We start from the raw sequence: 13,077 nt of genomic DNA on the forward strand, positions 1-13,077 counted from the left end.
TCAATATACTTCAAAAACATCAGCATACATATTAAATAAAGTTTGATATTTGTTTATAATATTTGTAGGCAAAATTTACTAGCAGGGAAATGCACAAGTATTAAGTGCACATTTGTTGAGTTTCAATGAATGCATACACCTGTGTAGCTCAAATGGTTATCAAGATACAGAACACTACCACCATCTGACAAAGTTCCCTCATTCGTTTTCCTGCTCAATCTCTGTGGCACCTTCCGTAGGTAACCAGTGTTTTCTTGTTTCCCACAGAATAGCTGTTATAGAATGTTACATAAAAGGAATAGCATATACTCTTTTGTGTAAGGCTTCTTTCACCCCTAAGTTTCCTTTTTTTTTTCTTCAAAGAATGTGTATTGAAGAACTCCACACACTAAGTCATTCAGGAGTGTCTGCCTCTGCAACAACAGTTCAACACAGGAATTAACTTCTGATTTGAGTGCACCAGCCAAAAGGTGGCGCTAGGGAAGCCATGGGGAAGGAACCTGGCAGTGAGCTGGTAAGGACATAGGGGATCCTCTCAGGAGTCCCTTGGGGGATTGGTGGTAGCCTGTGTTTGGGGGTGGGGGGTAGGTTATAACCAGAGTATAACAACAGCTAGTCTAGACCTGGGCCTCTGACAAAGATAGGCTGGAGAAGGGCATAAGGATTTGTTCTTTAGAAAACCTGGGGGACATTTACAAATTTTGCAGGTCCAAGTAGTTTTTCAAGCAGGAATTGGAAGGGAATAAGTGCTATTTTCTGTCAGGCATTAGACCTGTTTGATCTTCACAACTGATATATGAGGCAGCCATTATTTTCCTCTACTTTAGAGATGAGGTAATAAGACTTCTCTCAGTACTGGCCATTTTATGAGGTAAAAGTTCTGTTTTTTTCCCCTTTAAAAATCATGTACCTGTGGGGCACCTAGGTGGCTCAGTCAGTTGAGCATCTGATTCTTGGTTTCGGCTCAGGTCCGGATCTCACAGTTTGTGAGTTCAAGCCCCACATCAGGCTCTGCGCTGACAGTGTGGACCCCACTTGGGATTCTCTCTCCCTCTCTCTGCCCCTCCCCTGCTCGTGTTCTCTCTCTCTCTCTCTGTCTGTCTCAAAATAAATAAATAACATTTTTAAAAGGTCATGTAATGCAAGTTTTGGTGGTTGAATGACTTACTTGCTCAAGGTCACTCAGATACCAATTTTACAGTCAGGATATACATCCCAGTTCTGTCCATTTTGTGAGGCAAATGTCATTTTCATCTAAAGATGGGTTAACTGCAACTTTGGTGGCTGAGTGTCTTACCCAAGGTTACTAAGCTACCACTTGGAGAAGCCAGGGCTATACAGTTTAAAGGAATTGTAATCATTACATTTTCCAATGATTTGCCTCACTTTCTCCTCACCAAGAGAATAATGGAAGCAAAAGTATCCAAGAACCAAGTCCTCACCTGCACTGTCAGCTTCCTGGGTTTCCAAGTGTTGCTAGGTGCCAAACTGCCATCCTCAGGGCTACTGTGCTGGGGATTATGATAGCAAGCTGAACACCGGATGCATTGGTGGTGGTGGCACCGACAGTTGTAGCAGTTTGGCATCATATTTCTCTTTCGCAAAGCAGGGCAGATTTCCCCAGAACAATACATGCAAGGGTCATGGACTATGGCTCCCTGGACACTGCAGGAGTAGGAGCAGGTCCTGTGGTAGTCAAAATCCCCACAGTGCAGCGACTTACAGCACGTGGATGGTTCTAGACCTTTGCTTGCAAAACATTCTGAGTATGTAGGAGTTTCTGACTGAAGGGGTGACACCGAATGATATGATTTGTCTGTGGCATGATATGGTTGGTCTGTAGAATGATATGATTGGTCCATTGGATGGCGCCTCAATTCCCTATAGCTGGAGCTCATTGGCTGGAAGTTTTGGTCTATAGGTTTTGGTCTCTGGGTAAAAGTCTTATTGCTATGAGTGGTTAAACCTGGCAAATGTGATGTAGATAAGGATTTGCTACTCTCTTCAAAGAACTTTCTTCTGTCTGCAAAGGGAAGGAGGATGGCTTCCTCCCCAGCTTGGGCAGTAGAAACCTTCAATTCCTTGCTGTCACTTGGGTTAGAAGGACCTTCCATGGATAATGCCACATGTGGCTGTAGGTTGTTCTCTGGAGACCATCTCCAGTGACCTCCACAGACTCCACGGTGAACATTTGTTTTCTCAGAGTCTGAGGAGGACAGGTCAGATGCTTTCCACCAGGTGTTCAGGCCAAAAGAGGGCTGGCCAGGCCTCTGGCCGGGGCTTATTTGTCCCTCTAAGCCTGTTCTAGATTCATGGCTCTCAGTGGCTTGGGTGAGGCACTCTGAAGACCTAGCCTTGAGTATCATGCTCTTGTTGAAGAGCTTGTCCCTGGGGCTAGGTGGTTTTTTATATGAAGATAGAAGACATGAGTTCGAGGCAGAACGTGGAGTACTTTCTAGGGGCTCCTCAGTCTCTTCCACTGGCTCCTTAGTGTCACACAGCTGTGACAAGGGATTCTTGCTCTTCTGGAGCTGGGCCTTCCTCCTCTGAATCTCATTACGCAGATTGGTAGCAAAACGCTCACTCTTACGCCGGTTTTGGATTGAGCGGCCCCGGGGCCCTCTATTTCGTCTCTCACCTACCTGGCCACATTCCTTGGGTTCACTGTCCCCTTCTTCAGTAGACTCCATGCTGCCAGCTACTTTAGTGGTTGAATAACAATCCCTGGTTTGTTGAACAAGGGAGCCAGAGGCAGAGGGCTGCTGGCTGGCTAATTCACTGCTTGCTCTACAGGCTCTGTTTGGGTCCCGGAAACTTATCTCTGGAGGGTGTCCATCAGCCTCTCCATGTGGGGAACTGCTTGGGCTCTGGTGTCCTGAACCCAAAGACCTGTCATCCACTTGCCTGGTCTTTCTCTCTTTGCTAGGCTGGTCCTGGGTTCTTCCTGTGGAGGAACATGGACTTTTCTTCCCTGTGTGGCTGCTATGCAAAGGTGACAGAGTCCACTCATGCCCATCCTCCCTGGTTGGGAGCTCCATTCCCTTGCTGCCCCTCATATCAAGGTGTACATGCTGTAAATGGGATTCCAGAAGCTGTTCAGGGGCACTATGACGATGCCCCGTGGGTCCTGTGAGGTGTGGAGGGCTGCCAAGAGAAGCAGCCTTAGTTGGTTCTGCTGAAGCCTTCTTGAGTGGGCTGGAATCTATGCTGGAAGCTTTGTCATACACTTTTGGGAATCCAATGGCTTTGGCTGAGGCCTCCATCAGTAGATGCTCAGAGTCCCGCTGGCCGGATTCAGGACCTTGGCTGAGCTCACAGTTCTGATGGCCCTCATTTGTCACTTGGTCTTGCCCGCTGAGGCAACAGAACCTGTTAGGGTTCCTTGGGGATAGCACGGTGTCTAAGCTCACTATCTCCTTCTGCTGCAAGGAGTCCACATGCTCAGAGGTCCAATGCTTCTCTCCATTAAGGAGCTGGGTTCTGGAGGCCTGAAGGCTGTCTCGCCTCACTGGAGGCTGTGGTGGGCCTCTGATAGCCTTGGCAGGCCCAGAGTGGTGGGCCTCCTGTGGACGGGATGACATCTGGGAGCTGGGAGTCAGGTGGCCCCCATTGGTGGTGCGCCGGCTACCTCCAGAGGTCTCAGTCACATTGGGCCGGCCACTGGCAGCTTTTGTTGGCCCCGGGCCTAGCATGATGCAGTCTGCAGAGCCTGGCTCTTCTGGCTTGAGGGAAAGGGCACAGTCAGAGGCATTTGAGCTGGCTGAGAAGGAGCTATAGGCTGAGTCACGCTGGTTGGGGTACATGTTCTGATCCATGGGCAAGAGGTGGCCCTCATAGGAAGCTTGGCCTGGTTGCTCCAGGCTCTCCATGCTGCCAATGGAGCTGCTTTTCTCAGTGCTGCAGTGCCGGGAGAGTGGACACCACTGCACACACACGTCACTGCAAGACACAGGGCACACTGGTTAGTTAGCCAAATTACCACATCCCTCTCCCGCCATGGCCAGCCCTGCCGTGGGAGAAGGCAGAACAACCCAGAGGCACCCGTGCCACAAATAAGAAGGAGATAAGGAAAAAAAAAAAAAGGAAGAAGGGAAACAGAGAAAGATATGGATACTGGGGCTCCAGAGAGACATGGTAAAATGGGAGACAAAACAACATATGGAAACAGGAGAGGGCAAGATCCCAAAGACTAAAAGTGTAAGAACTCAACTGGGGCTTATGCTCTGTTTCCCTGCCGCCAGTGAGTCTAGAATTGCTTCTGGCCTGTCACTGCCCTTAGGAAGTCAGCATGTGGCTCTCTGCCAGGAGAGACAATCACAGAATATTAGTATTAGAGAGAGACTCTAAAGGGTTGATTCAATTTCAGCCAGCCCACTTTGTAAATCACTGGCTGTCAAATTTGAATGTGCATCAGAAGCACAGGGAGGACTTGTCCAAACAACACAGGTTTTCGGGCCCCATCCCCAGAGTGTTAAGTCTGGGTGAATCCTGAGAATTTTTGCCTTTGACAAGTCCCCAGGTGATGTTGGTACTCTTTGTTGGTCCAGGGACCACACTTTTGAGAATTGCTGGAGTAAAGTGAGCCCTGCAAAAGGAAGTGATTTTGTGGAGGTGATTTTCTCAAGATCACCCAGCTGTAGCTTGTGACCCAGACAGGGCTGGAATTTAGGCAGCGTCTGGTTCTCTTCTTGGTAGTAGTGATCCTGACCATTTACCAAGGACCTACAATGTGCCAGGCACTTTACAATGTCTCATTTCAGACTGAAGGGGACAGATTATTATCCCCCAAGCAATAACTGAGAAAACAAGCTTAGCAATGTAAATTGACAAGCTCACATAGCTGCTAAAGAAGCAAAGCTGGAATTTGAACCCAAGCCTCTGTGAGTCCAATGTCTTAGCTCTTCTGCTATACTATTTGTTAAATTGGAATAATAATATCTGTATTATTAATAATAATAATATAATATCAGGTTGCTTTGTTGGTGGCATCAGTTAATAAATGTAAAGCTCTTGTCGCAGCCCAGGCACCTAGTAAAAGTTCAATACACAGCTAGCTGCTGCTCTCTTGCTTTTTGTTTTAATTTATATTGTTATCAGCACCCTCTGTATCACTAGTGTTGATATTATGGTTGGCCCTGCATACCCATCACTCCCTCATCCCCCATAGCAAAGCCAAACCAGGGAGACCAAGGAAGGAACCGGGATAAGACACAATCTTGAATTTTAAGTACCATTTCCCACAAACAAAGCCAAAGTGAGCCAAGTCATGCCAGTAACTCCCTATGCCTAGAACCTCTGAGGTCACAGACTGTTCTCAGAAAGGCCATAGTTCATAGACCCAGAACTGAGAGGTGGCAAGGGCTCCCAAGATCCCCAGATCAGCCTCCCTTCATACTTGCTTCCTGCCTTGCCACTTAGCCACTCTGCTCACGTGACTTCTGGACTAAGAATCCATCAATTCCTTGTTAGTTAGGCAACCTGCCACCCACCCTACCACCCTTCCTGCTGCAGACAACCACACCCCCACTCAAACAGGAGCCAAGCTAAGAATGTGTTTCAGTGTATTCTTCCAGAAAAGAACTGCCTCTGCCCGGAGCTCCTGTCTTTTGGTGCTAAATAAAGTCATTGACTGGGGGCAAACTCAACCCTTAGCTTCCCTGAGCCTCATCACCAGAAATTCCTTCTTAGAGGGAAGTTCTTGTTGTGGATGGAAAATATAGCTGAGGCCAGCAGCCCTCTGGGCTCTGAGTTTGCAGAAAAAGTTATCTTCCCCTTCTGGGCAGCTGTTTTCACAACAGACAATACTAGGCCCCCTGAATTGAGAGATCCTCACGGCAAATAGACCCTGTTCTTCAGAGAGGTGCCCATTCTGAGGGCTTTGGCCCTGTGACAGAGCTGGTGAACTCTGGATGAGATCACCAGTGAGTCATTGTAGCTAGAGAAGAGAACCAGAACTGAGCCCCAGTGCCCTCCTGCATTGAGACCTGGGGGGATTAGGAGGAACTAGGGGAAAAGACTGAAAATGAGCAGCCACTGAAATAGGATGAAAAGTAGAAGAGTGTGGTATCTTGCAAGCCAAGTGCAGTATTTCAGGGAAACATTTTCTAGAAGGAAAAGGACTGTCCCAAAGTCACAGAGAATTAGCAGTAAGTAGCCTAGGACTAGAACCCAGGTACTATGGATTCCCACTCCATTTTCCATTATAGCACTCTGGGCTCTATAGCATGCATCTGGGACTAGAGCAGAAGGGTAGGAGTGGCCAGATGGTCTACCCTCCAGTTCATCTTGAAGGGGAGGGTTCTAGACTCACCTTGTGTTGCAGCCGGAATGCCAGGACAAGCTGAAGGCTTCAGAAGGGAAATGCATGGTGGTAGCCACTTCAGGGCATCCTTCCAGCAGCTTGGCCACATGCCATGAGTGTGGCCTACTGACAGGGGCGTTTCTCCTACAGCAAGAAAGGGACAGGAAGTCAGCTTAGGGAACCAGAGCTGAAATCACTTCCCATGCAGCTTCCACCCCCACCCCCTCTTTCCCTTAAATGAAGTAAAACATCTTGCAAGGAGCTGGTATGGGAATCTTAGTGGCCCTCTTTGGCTCCCAGCACTCAAATCTCCTTCGTGCTGAGGATGAGGCATGGATATACAGAATGTCAGTTTCACAGGGCTATCTTGCTCATGGGTGTATCCCAGGCACACACAGCAGTGCCAGACCCATAGTAGATGCTCAGTAAGTATTTGTGGAATAAATGAGTACTGCTGCCCAATCAACAGTGAGCCTACCCTAAGTTGTCTTTGAGGAAAAAAATCAATCTGGACAAACATCCCATTTTTCTCTAAGAAAAGAATAGGCAAGGGGTGCGTAGGCGGCTCAGTCAGTTAAGTGTCCATCTTTGGCTCAGGTCATGATCTTGTGGTCAGCAAGTTTGAGCCCCACATCGGGTTCTGTGCTAACAGCTGGGAGCCTGTATCCTGCTTCAGATTCTGTCTCTCTCTCTCTTCCCCTCCCTCACTCACACTCTCTCTCAAAAATAAATAAACATTAAAAAAATTTTTAAAGAAAAAAATAGGCAAGTGATAGAGAAGTTCAAAGAAGTCAACACCAGGCTGCAAATCCTCCAATTTTCACTTGTTCCTGTGATAAGCATTTGTTATATGTTTACTTCTTCACAATGTACCATCTGTGTATAGCTCTGGGGATACAGAGATGAATCAAACATAGTCTTTGCTTACAGATTAGTGGGAGAGAGAGCTAATTCGAATAAAGCATGGTGAAGGCACTGAGGGAGTGAAGGATAAGATGGGCACAGAGGTGAGATGCCTGAGTTTGTAGGCAGAGGGGACAAGAAGCCCCAACTCCTGCCAAGGAAAACAGCACGAAGTGGTGAGTGATGCAGTGCTGGGCTGACAGAGAGACTGTCTGCTCTGCATGGCGGGGGTACATAGAGGGATACAGGTCTGAGGCCAATGCTCTGGAGGCAACCACAAGGTGTCTGGTGCTGGAGGCTGCAGCCATACTCTTGTACTGACTGGCATAGACAAGACCCATTCCTGTCCTCTGGTATATTCTCCGTGAATAGATACCACCCTTACAAGTGGAGAAGAATGACATGGGGAAGAGCACACGTGGGACCTGGGTAATTCACCAGAAGATAAGGAGAAGGTTGATTAGATGGGGGGGGGGAAGGAAACAGAGAAAAAGAATGAAAGAGAGAGAAAGAAAGAAAGAAAGAGAAGAGAAGAGTGAGAGAGGGAGGGAACCTGGGTGGCTCAGTCAGTTAAGTGTCCTACTTCAGCTCAGGTCATGATCTCACAGTTCGTGAGTTTGAGCCCTGCATCGGGCTCTGTGCTGACAGCTTGGAGCCTGGAGCCTGCTTCAGATTCTGTGTCTCCCTCTCTCTCTGCCCCTCCCCCACTCATGCTCGCTCTCTCTCTCTCTCTCAAAAATACATAAACATTAAAAAAATTAAAAACAAAGAGTGAGAGAGGAAACAAATGACACTGGGAGAAAACTGAGAGAGATTATAGAGGAATACATAGTAGAGAGAAATGGGTGATAGAGAAAGGGATGAATGACAGAGTAAGAGGAGGATAAATAAGTAGATCAGAGACAGAGAGAGAGAGAGAGAGATGATAGCCTCTTTAATTTATTCAGTCATTTACTGTGGCAGGCTCCATGCTAGACACTAACAGTGCAGAGTTGACTAAGATAATGGCCCCTGTTTTGAACAAGCTTGTAATCTAGTGAGATAAATCAGCTCTCTACCTCCTAGGAGCAGTAGTGGATAGACTTGAGCTGGATTCCATCCTGGCTGGGAATGCCCCTCACCCTAGTGGAAACACAGAAAATCCCAGCAGTACAAGGTTCTAGAGGCCCAAGGCCTAAAAAGGCAGCCCTGAGGAGAACAGCCTTGCTAGGGAAAACAAGGGTTGAGTGGTAACAGGCCAGACATGGACAAGGAGGCGTAAGAGGAAGGGCAAGGGAAGCTGCTTGTCAAAGGTCAGGAACCAGAGCCACAGGTCAGCAGCGCTGGCTAGATTTATGGGGAGGAAAGCCAAGTGAGGCCCCCACTTTTAACTATAGTGTTCTATTATGGGTTTCAGAATGCCCAGCAGGGAATCTAGAGGTACAAGAAGACTTTAGAGCAGGAGGAGGTGGGGTGCCTGTTCCAGAGTTTCACACACAAAGCCATGTTGTTAGAAATCTTTCCAGCTAATATTACCTGGTAGTCATCCAATAACAACTGTAGATAAAGCAGCTGACAGAAGTACTGTGTATTGCTACATACTAACAGCCATGTGTTTCTACTAGGTACTATGCTTCCAGGCACTGAGATACAGTGGAGAACAAGGCACCTCTCTTATTTTGGGCCCTTCTTCCACACCCAGGATTTCTGAAGAGTCCAGGATTTAAAATGTGAGTGGTCAGCCTTGATACCATCTTCCCCCAGACATCCAATCTTTCATTGAGTTCTACTGGGTCTTCTTTTATATCTTTCTGGCTTTGCCTCTCTCTCTCTCTCTCTCTCTCTCTCTCTCTCTCTCTCTCTCTCTCCATTTTCATTGATTCTATTCTACATAATTACACTTCTCCACAGAACCCACCACCAACACCTTCTGTTCTAGTCCAGGCCCTTAACACTATAATGTCCAAAATACCGTGTCAGTCTGCCAGCCAGTCTCTCATTGTTCCATCTCCAGTAATTGCTTTTGGGTCATATCACATCAAACACCAATTGAATTGTGGCACTCACCTATTCAAGAATCTTCCCTGGCTCTATGTTTCTTCCCCTGTCCTGCATCAAATATAAACCGGGTGAGATGTTCAAAGCTGTCTATGAGCTATCTTTACCCACCTGGCCCAATCTCCCATATCTGTGCTCCAGTCATGTCCTGTAAGCAACTTTGCACTTTTGCCATTGGTTCTCCAATAGAATCTAGCACAGGCTCTGTAGATGGACCACCTTGGTTTGAATCCCAGCTCTCCCACTTATGAGACTATTACTTTGCACAGGTGACTTCACTTCTCAGAGCTCTAAAATGGGGATAAAATAGCTAATTCGTGGGGTTGTAAAGATCACATGAGACAATGTATGTCGAATGCTTAGAACAAGGTCTGGTAAGCCCTCAGCCTATCTTAGTTACTACTCTGACTATTCTCTTCAGCTGGAATCCCCCTCTAATTTTGTCAGTCTGCATCCCACCTATTCTTTAAGGTGCTGCTCAAGTACCATGTCCTCCAGGGTGCTTGCCCTTAGTAATCTAGTCCTCACAATTTATCTTATAATAATATTATGTTTTATATTGCACATCATCATTTCATGTATGACAGTCTCATCCCACCAACTGTATCAGGCCAGTAAGGAAGGAAACAAACATGAGTGAGATGGATCTCAGTTCATATCCTAACTCTACCAATTTGGATGTGTGACTGTACGCAAGGCACTTAACCCATCTGAGCTTTGGTTTTCTTATCTGAAAAAGGGAACAATAATCCTTACCTGGCTAGGTTATGGTGAGGATTAGGGATAATATTTTCAAAGCATCTGAGACAGAGCCTGATACATAACAAGTGGTCAATAAATAGCACGTACTATAATAAAGGTTATCAGCTCAGACTTGTCCTTCTGGATTGTTCAAAAGTACTCCCACCAGATTTGTCTATCTGCTATCAAGGTTTGGCTACACCACTCCTCAGCCACAATTTGAAATGTAGCTAACAAAGGCATCTAGTATCTAGGGTCTCTCCAGGAGTTGGAAACAATCCCAAAGAGACAGAAGCAAGGCAATAGGGATTTGGGACCACTGAGAGAAAACCACAAGTTATGGGAAGGAAAATCCTAGGAGAGGAACTGTAGCCAGAGCTGGAGACTTCTAGCCCTAGTTTGGAAAAGGAGAGGAAACTATCAATAGGGTCTAATACTCAGTCTAGTATTATTACTAAACATCCCTAGACTTGGAGACATTCTACACTGACATTCCACTCCTAGCTGTGTTACCTTGGGCAAGTCACTTCTCTGAGTTGTAGGTTCTTTGTCTGTAAAACTATGAAGAGAACCCCTTACTCACGAATTATAGCCTGGATTAAATGCAACCCTGTGTGTGAAACCACTCAGTGTAGTACCTGACATACCATGAACTTTACAAAAACAGAACAGGGACCATTAATTGACCACTTAGATGTGCCAGGCACTAAGCACTTTGTATATATTAGTTGATTCAGTCCTCACTCCAACCTTATCAGTAAGAGCTATTATTATCCTCAGTTTACAGATGAGGAAACAGAGATGCAGATAAATTGCTTTGCCAAGAGCACACATAATGAGGATGAGGCTCAGAACCTCCAGCCCTTTCTAGGATACCACAGGACTCCTCCTCCCCAAAGAGGGACTTGACTCAACAAGCTTGTATATCTGAGGCTTCTCCTAGCTGTTTCTACAAGAAGCAGTCAGAAAGGGAAAGTCTTGGTGGTCCTTGAGTTTAAACCATACCTTCTTCGGGCAGTGGGGAAGAGTGATGAAGAGAAAGAAGCAGAGAGTTGAGAAAATGCCAACCACCAAACATGCAGCTCCAGGCCTAGCCATGGAAGGAATGGCGTCAGTGCCTGCCCTTTCTCCCAAGACTGGCTCAGGTACTGTCATGAACACATACCGTACCATTCATTACTCCAAAGTTCCTTTCTTAGAAAGCAAAGATAAAGGGATACTGAAGAAAGAAAGCAGAAGGGGGAAGAGAGGCAGCAGCCATGGCTACCAGCAGCACCTACCATGGAAGTTGCTCCTGGTGGGGAGATGGCTTAGGAGAAAAACTGGGTATCCAGCCAGCTCAGGTGCTCAACAACCCCTCCAGTCAGCTCCTAGTGCTTCTTTCTGCAGGCTGGATCTTCCCTTAGGTGAGACCCATCTGCCTTCCTGTTAAGACTTCCTGAGATGAGGGGCCATCAGCCCAAGCTGCTGAGTGCGATGCAAAGGGCTCAGGCACAGTCAGGTCCCAGTTCCAAGAACAGAGAGGAGTGGCATTGAAGGCAAGGTATGGCCATCAACTGTTGGACCCAGATGCAGCCACAGCCAGAGGAAGGAAAGCCAGTGTCAAGAGCAGGACAGGAGTGAAGACGCTGCTCCAGAAACCAGCCAGTACCCTGGTGGCAAAGGGAAGGATGAAAGGCAGTTCCAGAAGCATAAACAGTCCCCCTGTTCCCTACTCCAGCCTCCTCTGAGCCCTGGCCCACCCCCTTCCACAGCTCAGGGGCCAATAAGGAAGCTGGGCCCCCAGCCACTGCTAGAACTCAGGAAAGGAGCAAGGAAATGATGTTTGGGAAAGATAAAGCTAGTGTCTAAAAAGAATTTTTAAAAATACACGTAAGTAAGAGAGAAAAATACCCCAGACACATACACTTAAAAGAATTCCTGTGCTTCCTGAACTGAGCTGACCCCACCCAGCCACCTCCGTGGGTCCTCTGGGCCCCAGAAAAGGAAAGCCTGGAGCAGCCAAGCCTAGCAGACTCCAGGTCCTGAAGAGCAAGTAGTAAGTACTACAGCTTATTTTACATGGCTGGGGGATAGTGACCTAGAGATTTTCCAAGGTGAATGTCCTGCTGAGCTATACAGACTTACAAACCAGTCTCAGTCATATTTACAGGGTCTGCACTTCCTATGGGCACCTGGAAAGATCCAAAGAAAACTTCATTTTGCAACTGAGATGGTGGTGCTTGGAGTCAGCATCCTGGCCCTGCCATGAATTCTCTGAACTCTGACAACTTACTCCCATTCTCTGAGCTTCTGTTTCCTCTCTGCAAAATAGAACATCGGACTCCATTGTCACAAACAACCCTTCCAGCTATAGCATGTTATGATGTAATAGTCCTAGGCCCCAGGCTGGGGCTCAAATGATGTCCTCACTGACCTATGTGATAGCCAGAAACCAGAGTGGCCCCACATGATTTTGTTGTATATCCCAAGCCCAAAATCAGGCATCAGGGTTTAATTTCTCTCAGGGATTTAGGGTTGGGGGTTTCCTTTTGTAATACTCCTGATCCCCACTCCAGGTTCTCTTGGCGTCTGGTCCTAATTCCAGCAATTTCTGGCCCAAGAAGGCTTATGTGAGCTCCCTCAGGACAAGAAGTATGCTCAGGCCATTTCTCTCTGGGGAAATCATGCCTGGAGGCCCCTTCCCTTCTCTTTCCTCTGTACCACCTAGTGAAGTCTGGGTTGACTTTTTGTCTACTCCCTAAAAGACAGGTGCCATCCAAGTAAGCCCATAGGCCCTCCTTTGGTAGTTAGTACTGTATGGGCAAAGTTAGGGGATTTTATGGGTGTATAATATGGCTTATAGTCTCAGCTTTACCATTCACTACTTGTTTGGTCTTGGGTATGTCACAGAGCCTTCATTTTCTCATCTGCAGGCATTCAACAAATGGTACCTTCTGTTAATATTATCTTCTACACAAAATAGCAATGGGCAAAGTACTGTTAATAGCATGAAAAATGACTTCTTCATTCCAAATGAAGATTAATGAGAAAGGACTAATTTAAAGAAGGTTCAAAACAGATGGTTACCAGAGGGGAGGTGGGTGGGGGGATGG

General features: G+C 46.9%; 1 protein-coding gene across 2 annotated transcripts in view; it reads right to left on the reverse strand.

Moving 5' to 3' along the window:
- The window catches only part of SHROOM4 (shroom family member 4), a 259,611-nt gene that overhangs the window by 40,293 nt on the left and 206,241 nt on the right, over positions 1–13,077 (reverse strand). Inside the window, exons 1-3 of one of the 2 annotated variants that reach the window (XM_045472904.1) lie at positions 11,263–11,692; positions 6,311–6,445; positions 1,443–3,939 (exon numbers count right to left, since the gene is read on the reverse strand). In XM_045472904.1, coding sequence (XP_045328860.1) covers positions 1,443–3,939; positions 6,311–6,366 — 2,553 coding nt within the window. In that variant the 5' untranslated portion in view covers positions 6,367–6,445; positions 11,263–11,692. Of the gene's footprint in view, positions 1–1,442; positions 3,940–6,310; positions 6,446–11,262; positions 11,693–13,077 lie in introns of those variants that run through there. The other variant, XM_045472903.1, reaches the window with a different exon arrangement.

Source organism: Leopardus geoffroyi, chromosome X, assembly GCF_018350155.1.
Source record: "Leopardus geoffroyi isolate Oge1 chromosome X, O.geoffroyi_Oge1_pat1.0, whole genome shotgun sequence".
Lineage (NCBI taxonomy): Eukaryota > Metazoa > Chordata > Mammalia > Carnivora > Felidae > Leopardus > Leopardus geoffroyi.